Source organism: Rattus rattus, chromosome 4, assembly GCF_011064425.1.
Source record: "Rattus rattus isolate New Zealand chromosome 4, Rrattus_CSIRO_v1, whole genome shotgun sequence".
Lineage (NCBI taxonomy): Eukaryota > Metazoa > Chordata > Mammalia > Rodentia > Muridae > Rattus > Rattus rattus.
Genome location: NC_046157.1, coordinates 98,647,156 through 98,665,449, shown reverse-complemented (window position 1 = coordinate 98,665,449; position 18,294 = coordinate 98,647,156). Strand labels below are relative to the sequence as shown.

Genomic DNA, 18,294 nt, shown 5'->3' with positions numbered 1-18,294 from the left:
CGTCTGACCAAATGGTGCTGAGCTCCGAGTTCTTTCTTCCCCAGCTCACCTGTTCACATCTCTGCTTCTATGGAGGTGCCTGCTGCCACACTGGAAGTTTTATACAGATTATTAAAGATGGACTCCCTACCAATTAAATACATATCTCTAAAAAGCCTTTTCTAATTCAATTCATATTTAAAATATCCTGGGGTTTGGACATGGGTGTATATTTTGAAAGGGACACATGGCTTTTTTTCCGGTTCCCACAGCCACACCCATGAGCAGCAAAGTTTCACGCGACACCCTCTACGAGGCGGTGCGGGAAGTCCTGCACGGGAACCAGCGTAAGCACCGCAAATGTCTGGAGACGGTGGAGCCGCAGATCAGCCTGAAGAACCACGACCCTCAGAAGGACAAACGCTTCTCAGGCACCATCAGGCTTAAGTCCACCCCTCGCCCCAAGTTCTCCATGTGCGTCCTGGGGGACCAGCAGCACTGTGGTGAAGCCAAGGCCGTGGATATCCCCCACATGGAGATCGAGGCACTCAAGAAGCTTAACAAGAACAAGAAGTTGCTCAAAAAGCTGGCCAAGAAGTACGATGCCTTTTTGGCCTCCGAGTCTCTCATCAAGCAAATCCCACGTATCCTGGGCCCAGGCCTAAACAAGGCGGGCAAGTTCCCCTCCCTGCTGACACACAATGAAAACAAGGTGGCCAAAGTGGATGAGGTGAAATCCACAATCAAGTTCCAGATGAAGAAGGTGCTGTGTCTGGCTGTTGCCGTCGGCCACGTGAAGATGACCGATGACGAGCTGGTCTACAACATCCACCTGGCTGTCAATTTCTTGGTGTCCTTACTCAAGAAAATCTGGCAGAACGTCCGAGCTCTGTACACCAAGAGCACCATGGGCAAGCCTCAGCGTCTGTATTAGGATGCTCCAATAAACCTCGGTGCTGCCATCGGGGAAAAAAAAAAAGGGACACATGATAACTTACTCTACAGTATACAGCATAGTTGACAAAAAGCAGCAGCAGTTGATGGGTGAAAATGATGGATAAGTTGGATTTTTCAATACTATTTCACTTTCTGTCAAAAAATGTTGTACATTAATTTACTGAGTAGGCACTAAGGACATATTTTGGGCCCCTTTACAGGGACATGACATGTATGAAATTCATTAATCATATTGAACACATTATGCTCATGTTATATTACGTTAAAAATGAAACATAAATGTGAAAATAATTCAAGACACAATAATTGAGAAAATTAATAGTAACTGTCTAACTGAACACAGAGCACATCTGAAGGCCTTTTGGTGAGAAGGTAAAATCCAGGACACCCATGTCGATGTGAAGCTCAAGAAAAACATCTCCTTTTAGTCTAAGCACGTTCCCCACCATGGCCAGGCAACAGAAATACTCCCTAGTGGCATGCTCTTCATAGCACCTCCCAGCTTAGAAACAGAGATGTCCCGTTTTCTTTAGCCCTTGCCTGCCACCTATGAAACCTCACGGGAACTTTCCTGGAAAATGGATCTACACTGACTTCCAAAGAGTTAAACTTGTTGAAAGACTTCCTGCCAGCTTTCTGCTGGCAGCATTGGAGGGGAAACACATTAACCAACTGTTTAGCAACTCAGGCATGACTTTGCATTTTTCTTCTAATCTCTCATAGAAATTTCTGGCCACTGGACACTGTGGGAGCAGCTTTTCCCTTATTGGACTGTCTCCCCTTAAGTGGGAAGGGCTTAGTCAAATGCAGTAAAGAGCTATAAAACATCCGGGACTCTTGATGTGTTGTGAAACTTAGAGGGAGCAGCTTTCTAACAAGGTAAGTACTGATCGAATCAATTTTTCTACCTAACACACACACACACACACACACACACACACACACACACACACATACACACACACCCCTTAGGTACATAGAAAATACTTTAGCACAAGCAAACATTTCTTTTACACTTGGGTTATGCAGACTTGGTGTACCTCCCTCAGGGACAGTTTAAGAGTTGTTGACTCCATTTTTGCTGGATACATTGTTGCAGAGATTTGAAAAGGAAGGATTTAGAAGATTATGGTATAAGGATTTAATGCTCAGAAGCGAACTGACTTAATAAGGTGAGAATAGAGTAGGAAACAGCCTAGACAACCTGGAATTATGTCCAGGAAAAAGAAGCATGGGATTCAAGCTAGAGTCGCTTTTTCTACAGAAGAAACCAGGGTGCAATTGGGAATTGGGAGGCTGAGGCAAGCCACAAGGACAAAGAAATGAAAAGATGAGGAAAGAAATCAAGGTCCTCTCCTTAGCTGCTTGAAATTTTGACTAACATAATGAGTTATGTTTATAGTCTAACCACATGCTTTGATCATTAAGCTTTTTGGACTGCATTCTGTCCTATCAGACCATAGACCAGTGCAATGGACCTCATAAACCACATACAATATAGTGTTATGGGGAAACTTCTTGGATTAAAAGTAAGCAGGCCTAAACCCGTTGCCTAACATTTAAATCCTTGATTGAGGTTACTAACAGGCGTGCGTCTGAATCAAAGGCATTGGTAATGACTCAAAAGCTGCCTCCTAGACCGTCCTGTCTAGCTTCTAGGAAGCTTCATTGAAAATTTCCTGCTTTTGTTCACTGCTTTTGTAAACATGGGGAGGGGCCTTGTAAATCTTACAGCTTTTATGATCTTCCTAAGTCTCTTAGGTTACCTTAGCTTTCTCAGAATTATAAGGCTAGTCCTTCCTTTCCCAAGATTGTTTTAGTTCAGAGGAAATCACTACAGGACACTTCCCCTGTTACCTGGCTACCCAATCTATGAAGGGCTTCCTCCCTCTCTGTTTTAGAATGTTGAGACAGACCCCTGACCTCTACCACCAAAGAGTGTGGTGTTTCACATGTGCATTACCTTCAGGCTGTGGGAGCCCAATATGTCTCCCCAACCTCAGTAGACGGCAAGCAATAAGTCCTGACGATCAATGAGGACCTGCCGTCTCAAGGATTAACACTTCAGAATTATTAACAGAGAGGGCAAACATGGGAGCATTTGACAGGTAGCCAGAATGCAGAGGTCATTAGAATGTGGAAGTCAACAATGACACAGAACAAATGTTAGCACTGGGGGAAAGGGACCTATTATAAAAGAAAGACTGTGAAGTTTTCTGAAAGTCCAGATGTCAGAGTAACCAGGTCTAACAATTCATAGGAAGTGAGTTGGTGGAGAAGGATATTGAATAGACATTTTAGAGGAGCAGGCTGGCAAGATGCTACCCAAGTAATGTTTGGGTGAGATGTGGTCCTGATGTGACGGGAGGGAGGGAGACATCTCAGACTTCCAAAGTCTTCTGTATTTGGCAAATAGCTCCCCATCCCAATGAAAAACAGAGAGGTCCCCAATCTCTTAGCTCACCTGCCTTCTCTTATGGTTCTTTTTGCTTGGTCATCTGAATCAGGATTCATGGATTGAGGTTTCCAAAACACATATGTGAGGTTACCGTTGAACACATTGTGCTCTGCCAGGTTTCCACAAGGCACATGGATGTCTTTAAACTCTAGAGAGAAAGGACCATGTTGGAAAATCATCCTTCGCTGGTACATCACGGTTTCTTCAGATATGATGGATGGCTGATGTGTTCATACACACACTAGTCTCCCAGGAACGGAGGCAATGGTGAACATGCTTGTGCGATGTCTGTTATGAGTGTTATGCCTATTGATTTATTGTGTTGTTCATTAGCTTCTGGAGGGAGGGTGCAACTTTCTACAGTGAGAAGGGAAAGGGAGACTCAGATTTAGAAATCTATTGAGTTCATAGGTCTGTAAAAGTGGAAGGATTTAATCTGTGAGACTTCCTTCTACCTCTAAGGTGTCACCCTTAATCAGATGTTAGGATTAACCAGAAATAGAACTCCTTTAATTTACTACTTCAAACCTTTATGGATTTGTTCATTTCAAAAGAAATCCATTTTTTCTAAACATGTTTTCTTCATGTTCTTTTTGTATGCTTGTAGTGTTTTGTTGTTATTTTGAAACATTTGGTTAATATTTAGCTCAAACTCTTATCCTCCTGCCTCGACGTCTCAGGTACTGGGATGGAAGTCGTGTCCCAACTCACTCAGCACAAGTTTTCTTAGTGGGACAAAGACAGCAACATTAATCTTCTCACACTGAGCTCCTAAAGCTTCACAGTAAAGCACTGAAAACCTTTATCTGTCTTTTCTTTCCCTGAAGTCTCCCCAGACCTGCTAACAGAAAGGCATTCGTGCGTTAGATGCTCCCTCTAGTCCCTCTTCCAACACTGACTTGGCTGAAGGACTCTGGGAAAATGGGCAGTAGGTGCTCAGGAGAGCAGCATGGAGCTCAGGAGGGCTCCAGGGTGGAGTGGAGAAGCCCTGACCTGTAACTAGGACAAGGGCAATACTCTGAGAGCGGGAGTGTGTTGCTTCTCCCCGAACTCCCTGAAACCCTCTGTGAAGGAGCACCAACAGCTGCCCCCCAGGGTGGTTACTGACAGGACCTGGATGTGGCTGAGGAACATGTGAGACCCCATGAAATCATTCAGTCTCTCTGGTTCTCATTCTCTGTTGACTCTGTGCGGCTGTGTGATACCCTTTGCCATGGCAGAGAACTGACCATTAGAAAGCTCTTGTGTGGAGACTGCAGAGTGATAGCGTGAGGGGCAGGGCGTTATGATGAAATGTCATGTAATGTGATCCTCTATAGATGCTAATCGGTTTAGTGAGCAGAATTGAACCGCTTGGCTCAGGGTTCCCAAGGATTCCCTGCAGCCACTCGAACTTTACTATCGCTTCCTCCTGCTCAATCGTTCTACCTAATAGGAACATGAAATAATATATATAAAATATAGAAATATAAATAAAAGATATAAAAATAATGAAGCGATTATAATTACTGTAGATTTTACAACATAAAGTTTGGGGCTCAGGAACTCTATGTTCTAAGTGAAGGTATTTAAAGTAATTTGCTATTTTAAATCCAAGTGCATATACTTAAAAAAATACATGTTAGTAAAGACAAGGATAGTGTTTCCAACTGTACAGTATCAAAAGCTCTCCAACGACAACAGCTATTTGTAACAGCTATTAGGATCTGTAGAAGGAAAGTGTGATGCCCCTGAGTTTAGTTTTATATCCATGACTTCATTGGTCCCATCTGTCCCGGGGGCCATTGCTTCTTAAAATTTATTTAAGTTTTGTTTGTTTGTGTGTGTGTGCGTGTGTGTGTGTGTGTGTGTGTGTGTATGCTACCTCCAAGCATCCTGAGATGGGGAGCTGTCATATTTCCTCACTGGACTCATGCAGGATCTCCTAATTCTTAGCAATGACTAATTGAGCATATGGACACACATCTATTCATCTGTATGGCGTACACACTGAACTGAAAGCACGGTCACCTATTTAACCCTTTCTGTACTCTGGTACTTCTTATCTTTTTCCTAGTCCATTAAAAAAAATGGTGATCTTCATAGCCCTCCTAGAGATTTCCACACACATTTTGAAAACCAATACCATAGGAAGTAAATCCTAGACTCAAATTTTAAACGGATGAGTTAAAACCAGAACAGTGCTTCATTTGGGCAAGCTATTCCAGAAACCTCTGTCTTTCCAGCAGTGCACTTAAAAAAATATTTAATAGTCCCAGCAGATGATGTTTTAAAATTAGGATAAGGAGAAGATGAGCTAACAAGAATACTCAGCATGGCGTAGCTGGACACCCTTAACCTGGTCCTATCTATATTCTGTAAAATGAACTGAGCACCATTGAAATGCAGAAGCAGACATAGAATCAAGAAGTTAGGATTCTGTGTCTGTGGGGAGAATTTGGTTATTTTGAGGGACACCTGAGTAATTCTTAGCATATTCTCTCCATGTGGTCAAGCACAGCTTCTGAAGTCCGCTCTGTTCTTACTCAAATGCAGCTTAACAGCCAAAGGGCCGAACAGTGCCTGCTGCCGTGGCCATCGCTCTGTCAGCCGTGTCCTCTGGGTTTGATGTGCTCGCTTATGAGGGAACAGAGCCTTCTTGTCTTTGTTCCTCCCTCTGACTCTTCCTGTCCATCCCTGACTTCAGGGCAATTGTGCACACTGCATTAAACTTACTGATGTCCAGGTTCCTTAACTGAGCCATGGAGAAATAGGCAGTTCATGTGGCCATGTGCGTGCTAAAGGCAGTGTGTTAGAGGAGATCTGGGCTGGGGATGAGGCTCAGGAGTACAGGGCTCGCCTAGCCTGTGAAAAGCCCTGGGTTAGACCTTCACCAGGAGGGGGAGAGGGAGGGACATGAGAGGAGGGGAAGGAAGAGAGAGACTGTAGTTTGCTGGCACTTTGTTTTCCTATAATGTCCCACATGTTACCATCCTCCACTGTGAACTCTGATCCTATGTTTTTTTAAGTCACATATTAACCGATGGGGACACTAAACTGGTTTGGTGCAACCTGAGGGTGGCTCCTGATAGGTACCAATTTGGACCATGGAACAGAGTCCTGGGATGTCTCCGACCCTGCCCTAAAGAAGGCAGACACTTCTTTAGCAGCCGTTGTCCAGACCCCCTCGCAGGACAGACTGCTAGAACAGGCTGTGCTTCATCTCTGTTTAGAGAACTCAAGCAATTGCTGCCATGCCGGGGAAGCCAGTCCTTCACTACTTCGATGGCAGGGGGAGAATGGAGCCCATCCGGTGGCTCCTGGCTGCAGCTGGAGTAGAGGTAAGTTCTGCGTGAGTCATTTGAGTGGGACCTCGTTGTCAAACACTTTCCTCACACGAACTGACAAAGCGTCTTACTGAATGACCTAAGATAAAAAAGTGCCAACTCTTGATTCACAGATTTATCCTAATAGATTATGAATTGTTTTTGTCATCGATCATTAACATTAAAATATGGGCCGGGAGATGGCTCAGCAGTTAAGAACACTAGCTGCAATTCCAGAGGAACTGATTTCACACACACACACACACACACACACACACACACACACACACACACACACACACACACACACACACACACACACACACACAGACACACACACACAAAAGGAGAGAGAATAAAAAATAAAACTCAAACTAAAAGAAGTGTAATTTATCTAAACTATATACTTTCTTTAAATTTAAACTTTAATTAAAAAGCTAAACCTAAAAGTTATGCCATTAAAAGAAAAAATAGAAACACGAACATCACCTTCTTGGGGATGTTAAAGGGCCTTTAATGTTTAGTGTTTTCGTGTATTGTTGTTGTTTTCCTTTACACAGATTCTATGTTTCATGATTTGCGTATATATCCGGGTGTAAGGATGCGTAAGTGTATGTAGTTAGGCACATTTGTGGAGGCCGGAGGATAACATTTCATCTGATTTCTCAGGTACCAGTCACTGATTGTTTTGTTTTGTTGTTCTGTTTGTTTTGCTTTGCTTAAAGACCAGTTCTTTCACTGGCCTGGAACTTACCAAGCATGCTAGGTTAGTTAGCCAGAAAATATCTCCGCTTCTCCAGCTGTGGGATCACAGCCATGCTCACCACACCCAGCTGTTTGACATTCCTAAAAGCAGAAAATGGATATTTCTCTCTACAAATGAATGATGCTTCCACGTTGAGAGCCACGTTGTCAGCTTTAAAGGAATGTTCCTGACACTGCTCCTCAATGTTCCACTGTGGCTCCTCTCCTCCCGCCTCGTTTTTAACCTATACGTTCTCCTTGCAGGGATAGCTCTGCAAGTCTGCTATAAGCTATGACAGCACCTTTGCACGGTGTGTGGTTGACCCAATGTTGGTATAGATGGTGGATGCGTGCATGGGATCTGAGAGTTCCTTCAAGGGATGAGAAAAGAGATGTGGATGGGCTTACAAGAAAGAGCCCCGCTGCCACGTCTTGACAACTGTTGAGAGTGAGGGGGACAAAGAGGAACCTCACAGGTTTCTGATTACTTTCACCCACCCCCAGACACGTCAACAATAAAAGGACTGAAGCATACACTCTTAGGAAATGAATGTAATCACACTGAAAATACATACACCAGATGAGATGGACAGGAGACAATGCCAATCCTGTTAAGCATGAAACATGTTCGTTCATATTAGCTAGAGAAGTCAGGATTTTTTTTTCTGGGTCATGGAGGTATAGGGCCATAAAAGACTGATGGAATGCTTGCCTTTGGACATCATATTGTATCTGTGATAACCATAGCTCTCCTCTTAAAAGGAGTAAGAGATAGCTTGTTCTATCTAACTAAGCACTGTGAGTTAACATGGTCCAGGGAACACAGACATATGTTGCGCCCAACACCCATGTTCCAACATAAAAGGTTTTTATAGTTTTACGGAACAAAGAAGGTAATATGTCAAGCTAAGTTTAACATATATTGGTGGGCATTTGTTGTCAAAGGTGTTCTGTGTCAAGAGCTTCTAAAAGGTTTTTATTTATTATCGTAAGATGTTAGTTCAGATACAAAGTGGACCAAGGAATGGCTTTTCCACAAGGCTAAAGCTAGCCCAAGATAAAGAAATTAGACTCTGAACCTATAAATTCCAACTCTCCAGAGCATTGACATCCCAATAACGTCTATTGGACAGACAGACTTTTCCCACAGGATTTTGGTTCACAGTGAGTTATAGCTTCTCTATAGGAATTTTTCATTCACAGTATGAATGAAAATGAATCAAGTTTTTTTTTCTTTTAAACGGGGTTAAAAGGCATTTTTTTCATACTTTTTTGCACAGTAATCTGGTGGGATCTTTGTGATCCAGCTGGGTACTGCTTTCTACAAGGGAATACATTTCAATCCAGGCAGAGGCATCCCACAAATGGGTGGCCACTTTTCTGAGAAAAGAACTCATGAAAACTGCAGAGAGATCTTGTCCCTATATGAGGTCTTATCTCTCACATGAGTTTCTACTGCCTTTGCTTCATGGCGAGCTGTTTCCCAAAGCCTCAGGTTACCACCCATTCACATCTACTCTGCGAATGTATCTGTTGTGGGGCCCGATCCTGTTCCAAATTCAATGAAGAAAAAAGAAAAAAAAAATGTGTCGAGGCATCCCAGATTGTTTTCTTCACACAAATGAATGTGTGGTTTCCCGGGTAACCAGATGACAGCCTTGTGTTTCAAGACTCCCATGCCTCTGGGTAGAGGAAGGTCAGTACAGACAGAGCAAGAAGCCATGTTGCCAGCTTCCTCTCCTGCCTCTCAGCATGACTGAAGGGCCTGCTGGGAACAAGTGGCCTGGAACCTCTGCCTCAGAACTTCTGTATCCAAAGGATGACCACTCTCTCCCCATCCATCCTCCTCCTCACCATCAGCATCACACTCCCAGCCCCATCTGACCTTGCCCACCCTCCTGGGATAACGACTTTCTACCCCTTATGATTTTCCTGGGCTAGGTGTTTGGCAAAGGGTTATCATACGACCTCTTATTGCTTCTAGAGCGTGATACACTAGTGGAATCATACAGTACCACAAGAAACTGATCCACAGAGCATGCTCGATAAGCCCAAAGTCCTGAATTTTCACTACCAATGGCTCTGTAAAAGTCAAATAGTCACGGAGAGTAACCCTAAGGTATTATGTAATGGTATTTGCTCTCTGTGGGGCAAGTGAGGTACTGAGTGTTTTGAAAACTTTCCAGTATTCTTTAAAGAAGAGTACACTTCCTCTAACTTTACAAATGAGGGAGTGAAGTCTTTCCCATGTTAACTGACTGATTATACCATCTCCCAGCTAACATGAGACAAAGCCACGAGGGCAAGCAAACATGTCAACCACAGGAGTCACATGCCTTGATGACTCGTTCCATGGGCTTTCCTTGGGTTCTGCCTACAAAACAACTTGTATTATTATATACAATCCACCTGTCCTCTCTCTCTATGAGATATGCATGGCTACTGGAGTTGTAGCAGATGCAAGGCCCTGCTCCCAGCAGACATCACACGCACAATGACTCATTTCAGGAAAACATGTAAATGATCGGATATGGTTCTAGGACAAAGTACATTTTTTCAGCAATGTGAGAATAGTTTAAGCTATATTTAAAAACAAAAGGGATGATGCCAAAAGGTACCTGGGGACAAGAATTCCTGAAAAGAAGCTAAGTCTGCAGAGACTGACTAAGACTATGGAGAGTTTGGCTTGCCACAGACCCAGAGGCTAATCTTGGACAACCTTGAGCCCCCTTTGGGTTCATTCTTTGTACACCTCTGTGTCAGATCTAACGTCTCATAAACAGATGAAAAATGTGGAATGTATTTACTTAACAAAAGCTGATGCTGATTCACCACCAGCCTAAGAGTTGAAATGTTATCAGATAGCACAGAGGTCTATGGTTAGCATTCTACCACATGGCTATAACCCACCTCTATATTGTTTCCAACGCCTATATTTTAAAAAATACCTTTAACATGTGCCTTCTTTGTTCTGTCATAAAATTGATCCCCTATTGGAACAATTAAACTTGGGGTCAAAAAAAAACTTGGGGTCATCAAAACCCATGTTCTCAGGCCGTGGCCAATCCAACGTAGATCCAAAATAAACTCTCTCTTATCTCCTTTGAGTTGAGAGATGTGTTTTTTGTGTTTACATCCATCTTTTGAAATCCTAATGATGTCCCCACCTCTTGCTGGCTACTGCACTTGGGAAAGCAGGCCACAGCTAGCCAGGACAGCATAGTAGACCTGGCCCTGGTGGCATGGGTTAAGATGAACCAGCCCGAGGATATGAGGGTCAGAGTGCTGGCCCAGTGCCTTGTTGATCATTTGGTGGCATGGGAACAGGAGACGTAGGAGTGTAGGAGAGTTGGCCCCAATGGTCTGAGCACTGGAGAGCCAGTCCCTCTTCTCGATAGCTAGCTCTATCGCTTGCATGTGTAAATCAAGAGATCTAGCCCTGGTGACATGGGTATGGGAAAGTAGGCAGGCTGAACAACTCAACCACCACTCAGGCCCAGATCCAGGACTTAGAGTAGGTTACATCTATCCCACCTATGAACTGCTGGAGCTTCAGAAGGGGCCAGTTCTGCAGAACCAAAGCATCAGGATCTCCATGACACAGAGCAACAACAGAATCTCTGAGGGGAATCCTCGTGAGGATCCAGTAGTGACAGTGTGGCAAAAGCCGGAGGCCTCGAACTAGACCAATGACCCATTGCAACCAACATTTCCAAGTAAAGCTTTTTGGATTAGCTGTGAGACCCACTGTGACCCAACACAGCTTCCACAGGAAGGATTTGTTTTCTTTTGTTTGTTTTGTGTGGGGAAGACTGCCAAGGTGGATGGAGGATGTGGAGGGATAGGGAGATGAATGGGATTGAAGTTGATATGATGTTCAGGAAGAATCAATAAAAAGTTTTTACAAACCCTAATGGTGTCTCACGCTTACTGAGCACTTACTATACAACCGGTGGTTTTAAAGGTGGCTTGCACGCCTTAGCAATTTAGTCTTGAAATCAACCAAAAACAGGCATTGTAAATAAATGCATTCTATGGATTAGGGTACTGAGACACAAGGAGACTCAGTAGCATGGTTGGTGTAAAGGACCTAATACATTCAGAAGGACAAAAGATTAGTGGCAAAAAAAATAGTACGGAGATATTAATGCTTTCTTACATCAGGAACTCTATATTATTGTGTCCCCATTTTCCAGGAAAGGCAACTTTACTTGCAAGAGAAAAAGAGTTTAGCAAACAGGAAGTGCTTCGCTCACTGAAGCAAGGCTCCTGAAGAGATAAGTGTTGTTAAATACAGCAGAAGCCTAGTGGCAGGATATTAGACACAGGCTCATGCCAAATTCCATTCTGGAGACACACAATGTTCCTTATGATCCCCCTTGGGATCGGATGAAATATTACAGATGCATAGCCAGAAGAACACACCGGCATTTCCCTGCTACTGGCATTCCTGTAAGTCATGACTTACTCGGCAGCACAGGCAGAGTCCTGGGAAAGATGACGTCAACTACAGTAAGGTGAAGCGATGTGTTGTGACGACAGCTCCTGGCCATAAGACACCCACTATAAGTTCCCATTAGCTATGACTAGCTTACCTGTGTTCTTGACAAGTTTAAAATTAGCTTTCTTATTTCATATATCCTATGGACAGGAGCCTTCAAAATGAAAAAGTGAAATTAACCAATAAAGACTTGGTTGCTCTTTCTGTTTCCTAGTTTGAAGAACAATTTCTGAAAACACGAGATGACCTGGCCAGGCTAAGGAATGGTAAGAAACAGATCTAAACATTCCTGAGGGTAGTCTCTGGTAGAAACTTTAAACATTAAAGAACCTGCCTAATTCTTGTGTTCATTGATGGATAAGGTGATAGATTGTAAACCACAAGTCTCTGTGAGCAGATCTGAAAATCTCAGTTAAAGGAGCTGAAAAGCTCTTTGTAGTCGCTGAGAAACCATCCCCAGAGCCCCACGGGGGTCCCATCTCTGCTGTCACATGCTCAGTGCAGTCAGCTCAGTTCCCACAGTGCCCTCCACCCACATACAACTCACCGGATGCCAGGAGCAAATAGAAGTCAGTCACCTACCTTGAGTTCTGGCAGGTTTAACAAACTGATTTGCTAGTCATACTGTGTTCGAGGATTAACAAAAAGATTATGCTGGTTATGTGGAATCCTCTGAGAGGATAAGGGGAGAAAGGGAGAAGGCCAACACCTATGGTGAGGATCATTGGGCCTGTCCAGTACATACTGTCCCTTTGTGTTAGTGAAAAGCACACAGGAACCCACATAGAAGCAGATTCATGATCTTGTCTTGATATTATGAACAGCAAGAGACTTGAGGACTCTCTTTTTTATTACAAAGGAACCTGTTGACAGAACAACTATATCTCTTTCAACTTCTTTCTAAAATATACGTGAAGATGAAATAAACACACCATCACATCCTGTCAACAGATAACAGCATTAGTGTTCGTGGTATGAAATAAAAATACCAGTAAAGTAATAGGCTGAATCTTAAAAGACACAGAAGATGCAGAAAACAAAAATGTAAATGCTATTTAGCTGAAAGTTATCAAGTCATCAAATCTGTTTTGTTTTAAATGTATCTGACCATAGATTTTACAAATTATTTTCCTTTCCCTTTCTCTTTGCTTCATCCAATAGATGGGAGTTTGATGTTCCAGCAAGTGCCCATGGTGGAGATTGATGGGATGAAGCTGGTGCAGACCAGAGCCATTCTCAACTACATTGCCACCAAATACAACCTCTATGGGAAGGACATGAAGGAGAGAGCCCTGTACGGTGACTTTCTCTGGAAAAGATTTCATCCTCTCTTGAGTGAACATAACCATGGCAAGGGATTCATGGACACAATGGGGTTGTGTGCTTGGATGTGCACACACTGACATCCGTTAGGAGGAGTACCATGGAGATGAAGAACATGAGGGTTAGAGAAGTGTTGCTATTGAATAGGAGATGTTGGAATCCTGTTTCCATTTGTTTAGTCTTTAGAAGAGATATTTTAGCCAATAGCTTTGGACAGAGGCCAAGTCCTTGACTGAGGGTAAGGAGAAGGAGGACCCAAGAGTCTATCTTCTAGTTCTGACCATTACAAGGCACAGCCATGATTCCAGGTCACCATCTAAATCTATATACAGCCAGGCTGCTTGTGACTCATAGAGTCCAGTGCAGAGACGCTAGGGTTGCATGAAGGTTTTTGTGGAAACTGCCAAGACAGATGCTGAGGTCTCCTTTCTCCTGTGATAGGACCTCTCTATTCAAACTAAATTTTTCCATGGAACTATGAGTTGTTTCTCAAAAAGCTAAGCATCAAAGTCACTAGCAGTTCCATTAATAGAGAAATGCACAAGGGGAATGAAAATACATGCTCAGGAATAATCGTACAGGTATGTACACAGATGAGCTATTTATAATGTAAAAAAAAAAAAAGTAAAAAAAAAAGCCAAATGTTAAAGAGAGGATGCAGAGAACATTGCTTCCTAGACAGTCAAGTCTTTCAAAGTGGAATATTACTAAGGTGGTGGCATTTGCCTTTAATCCCTGAACTTGGTGACAAAGACCTGTCACCATAGTAAATGACAGGCCAGCCAGAGCTATCTAGAGAGATATGTTTGTTTTTTGAAAAATCTCAAAGTACTGCTAATCTGAAAATAAAAATCAGATTGCGATTACTGGCTCCATGGTACTATCAGAGGTGAACGAATATACCACAACCTTTTACATCCTTTAGCAGTAAAATCTGAGGCAGGACAGCTTTAGCAAGATGCTTGTCTGTTTTTCAGCATCGACATGTATGCAGAAGGAGTGGCGGATCTGGATGAAATAGTTCTCCATTACCCTTACATTCCCCCTGGGGAGAAAGAGGCGAGTCTTGCCAAAATCAAGGACAAAGCAAGGAACCGTTACTTTCCTGCCTTTGAAAAGGTGAGAGGAAGTTCACTGACCTTGCCCATGCTCAGAGGGTCTAGGAGTCCTCAGGGGACAGTCCTGAGCAGCCAAAGTTGCTACAACAAAATGCCAAACACTGTGTGAGTTAAACCATAGACTTGTTCCAGACTTGTTCCTTAGTTCATGGATGCCCGTCATCTGTCTTCAATTGAAGATGTGGTACAGGAAGTCTCTGACGTCCCCTTGTTGGGAGCACGGATGCCATTCATGAGCACTTAACCTGTAGGATCTCAAGGGTCCGACTTACTTGAGACTTACTTACTTAAAACTGTCTGCATTTTGGGTTACACAGGACAATTAATGCAGAGGGGGGAAGGGAAGGGGAGGGGGAAGTGGAGAAGGAGAGGGAGAGATACTACAGGATTGAACCTAGGTTTCTCAGATAAATTGACACCAGAACCCTGTTTCTCCGAGCCTCTTTTTGTTACACAAGAGGCTTTTTAGGTTCCACATACCAAAACATCTTATCTGATCCAGGGGTTGTCTGAAGGAACCATTACCTAAGCCATTCTCAGACATAGGGAGGGAGAGAGTTCCTGGTTTACCATCTATGTCCTAGGGACTAACTTATGCAAAGGCTCTAAGAATCCCTCAGAAGAGCAACCTCGTAAAATTTCAAATAACAATCACTGACTATTTACAAAAGGCCACTTCAAAGTCTAGGTGCCTTCACTTCAGAATTCATGCCAGATACTATGGCTCTGCTAAGATTCTGTTACACAAAAACAAGGCTAAAATGTAGTGATCTTGAGGCCAACCTGGGCTATATGAAACCTTGTATTCAAAAATAGGAAAGGAGGAAGGAAGGAAGGAAAGGAAGGAAGGAAGGAAGGAAGGAAGAAGGAAGGAAGGAAGAAGGAGGAAGGAAGGAAGGAAGGAAGGAAGGGAGAAGAAGGAAGAAAGGGCGAGAGGGGAGGGAGGAGGGAGGGAGGAGGGAGGGAGGGAGGGAGGAAGGCAGACAGAAAGAAACAAAGTTAGTTTAAAGAACACATTGTGTATCATCTATTTGATGCCACAATCAGCATTCTGTGGTACTGGCTTTGTTGTACGTATCCATTCCTCCCGTCTCTGCCCATGCACCCTTCTTCCCACCAGCTAACCATGGTATTTAATTTCTAGCATTTGAAAATTAATTATAGACATGTATGCAGTTAACCCTCTGATGCTTCAGCAGTGCTGAGGATCCCATAATATAGAGTCTGACGTTGCAGAGATGACAGCTCAGGCCTATTGTAGATGCCACAGACACGAGAGCACTGGGAAGCAGAACGAGGAGGAAGGTAGTCACTGAAACAGTCTATGCATGTGTGAAAGGTGCAGTCACGCAGCAAAGCCACTTCCCGCAAAGAGACTACAGAGTACGGTGAGGGATTACCCCCAAATGTCAGGGCTTCACCCCTTTAGGGTCGTCAGGACGAAGTAGTGCAGTGGGAGCTAGGAGTTTGGCACGTCTCCAACATGTAGGGAAGGACAGGTGACAGAATGATTGTCAGAGATCTGTTTCGTGATTTTATCATGAGCCAGGGCCTAGGGACAAGCACGATGCCTCATATGCACCTGACAAGGGAGCGAAGGGACGTTTGATATGAGGCTCAGGAAAACTCAAGAGGCCCCAGGTCTGATGCCAGTTATCTCCAAGATCTAACTAGCATCTTGAATTCCTCAGGTGTTGAAGAGCCATGGACAAGATTATCTCGTTGGCAACAGGCTGAGCAGGGCTGATGTTTACCTAGTTCAAGTTCTCTACCATGTGGAAGAGCTGGACCCCAGCGCTTTGGCCAACTTCCCTCTGCTGAAGGTACTCTGTTTCATATGGGACAGTCCATATCTTACTTATGTCATTGAATCCAATATTTTAACCATAAGGTTAGCAGTGATGCAAGCCCCAGTGTTGCTTATTTCCAACCCCAATAAACCCATATAAAAACACACAATTCTACACTACATAGTGTAGAATTATAAACTACATAGTTATAAACTACATAGTTAGAGTGGGCAGATCTAACACTATGCTAATTTATTCCCCAGCTGTAATAACCCTTGCTCCTGGAAGTTTCTTCTGCCCACATGGTTCTGATCCATCATGGCTTCCTCCTCCTCCTCTTCAGTCCTCTCTCCTTCCCCTCTTGTCCTCTTTTCCTCACTACCTGCCCGCTCCAAACCTCCAATCCCACCTTTCCCTTCCACTGCCCAATCATAGACTCCTACTGATCAGTTAAAATGGGGAGAAGGTTCACATGAGATCACCTGAGTATGAGATGGATGGCTCACCGAGGTAACACCTCTTGAGGAAACAGAATTAACATCAGAATACAAGCAGCATCAGGACAACCTACAACATCCCAGTTTCTTCCTGCTACCCCTCTCCTCCAGCCACACCTACAAAATGAGATTTTAGACTCTAGTTCCAAGACATGAAAAGAATCATGTTACATGAGGAAATCTGAGGTGGACACTCTCTCAGGACACATATTCTCTCTTGTATAATGGAAAGACCCCAGGTCTCCACTCTCTCTCCCCACACCCTATCCCACCTTGGACTTGATCCTGATTTCAATGGGATTCTCTCTATTAAAGATACAGCATTGTGCTTCTACAATGAACATATCTGGAGAGATCTTTTTCAAGCTTCTGCATTAATGAACATTGTATTTTTTTCTACAGTAGCCTCCTTTCCTGGATCACAATCCCTCTTTCTTCCTTCCTTCCTTTCTCTCTCTCTCTCTTTCTTTCTTATTTATTTATTTATTTATTTATTTATTTATTTATTTATTTATTTATTTATTATTTAAGATATAGTCTGTCACTGAGCCTGGTCCTCATCAGATCTGGTAGGCTGACTAATCGATGAATTTCAGAGCTGTCTCTCTCCACCCTCTGCACCATAGCATTGAAGCAGAAACATATACTACTCTCCTAGGTTATATGTGGGTTGGGGATCCAAACTCACACCCTCATGCTTGCAGAGCAGGCACTTTGCCCACTGAGCCATTCCTAGGCGTGAGGACGCTCTTTTTATGTGCCTTTGTTTTTTTCTGTGGTGCTCGTGAGTAAACCTTGCTTCTACCAAGAAAATGCTGTACCACTGGGCTATACTGCCAGTCCCTGCTACTCCCATTTTTCTTTCCCAGTGAAGGTCGGTGGTGACTGGATCCAGGTGTTCCCGTTTCCTTTCTACTACCATTTCTGACGATATTATCCCAAATCATCATTTTTACCTATTTGGGTGTTTCTATGTATCTATGTGCTGAGAGAAGTGGTGAGTCTGCAGGATTAGCGTCCAAACAAGACGGGAACAACTCAGACAGAATGAATCTTTAAGTTACATTGGGGCAAAGTCCATTTCCTTCCTCTCATCTTCATTGTCTCTGGGTGTCTGTCTCCAACCTCCACCCCGGTGCTGCTGATGGAGGGGCTCAGTTGGTCATTTGCCCGGCAGGGGCACAGGGCTGGGCAAACCATAACTCTTTCTTCAGCTGCTCTCTGAGGCTCGGATTTGTCTGTTGCAGGCCCTGAGAACCAGAGTCAGCAACCTTCCCACAGTGAAGAAGTTTCTTCAGCCTGGCAGCCAGAGGAAGCCGTTAGAGGATGAGAAATGTGTAGAATCTGCAGTTAAGATCTTCAGTTAATTCAGTCAGCTATGGATACATTGTACTCACAAAGCCAGCCTTCGAAAGCTTTGCAACAATTGCGCATTTTGACTAAATGTTGACCCTACTTATTGGGAGGCCAACACGTTTTCTAATGCTTCTGTGTTAATTCATATAGACATGACTCATGAGGAATTGCTGGGATGCTATTTGGTTGTAGTTAAAATTTGAAATCATGATCACTTCCTCGGATATTACTTTGAATCTCAATAAAAACTTCGCAAGCTTCTTAGA

At 43.5% G+C, this 18,294-nt stretch overlaps 2 protein-coding genes across 2 annotated transcripts; both read left to right on the top strand.

The window, feature by feature from the left end:
• Positions 1–259: 259 nt before the first annotated feature.
• LOC116899246 (60S ribosomal protein L10a-like) lies at positions 260–943 on the top strand. The gene has a single exon (XM_032900853.1). It carries the CDS (start codon positions 260–262, stop codon positions 911–913), a length of 654 nt encoding a protein of 217 aa, XP_032756744.1. The 3' UTR covers positions 914–943.
• A 654-nt stretch (positions 944–1,597) lies between these two features.
• LOC116899244 (glutathione S-transferase alpha-3) lies at positions 1,598–18,294 on the top strand. Its single transcript, XM_032900849.1, has 7 exons — positions 1,598–1,815; positions 6,607–6,714; positions 12,159–12,210; positions 13,106–13,238; positions 14,245–14,386; positions 16,077–16,208; positions 17,920–18,294. Exons 2-7 carry the CDS (start codon positions 6,628–6,630, stop codon positions 18,037–18,039), a joined length of 666 nt encoding a protein of 221 aa, XP_032756740.1. The 5' UTR covers positions 1,598–1,815; positions 6,607–6,627; the 3' UTR covers positions 18,040–18,294.

Coding starts and splice junctions, on each gene's coding strand:
- LOC116899246 (XM_032900853.1), top strand. CDS start 260: ATGAGCAGCAAAGTTTCACGCGACACCCTCTACGAGGCGGTGCGGGAA.
- LOC116899244 (XM_032900849.1), top strand. CDS start 6,628: ATGCCGGGGAAGCCAGTCCTTCACTACTTCGATGGCAGGGGGAGAATG. Junction 6,715..12,158: donor TGGCTGCAGCTGGAGTAGAG/GTAAGTTCTGCG, acceptor TCTGTTTCCTAG/TTTGAAGAACAATTTCTGAA. Junction 13,239..14,244: donor GACATGAAGGAGAGAGCCCT/GTACGGTGACTT, acceptor TCTGTTTTTCAG/CATCGACATGTATGCAGAAG.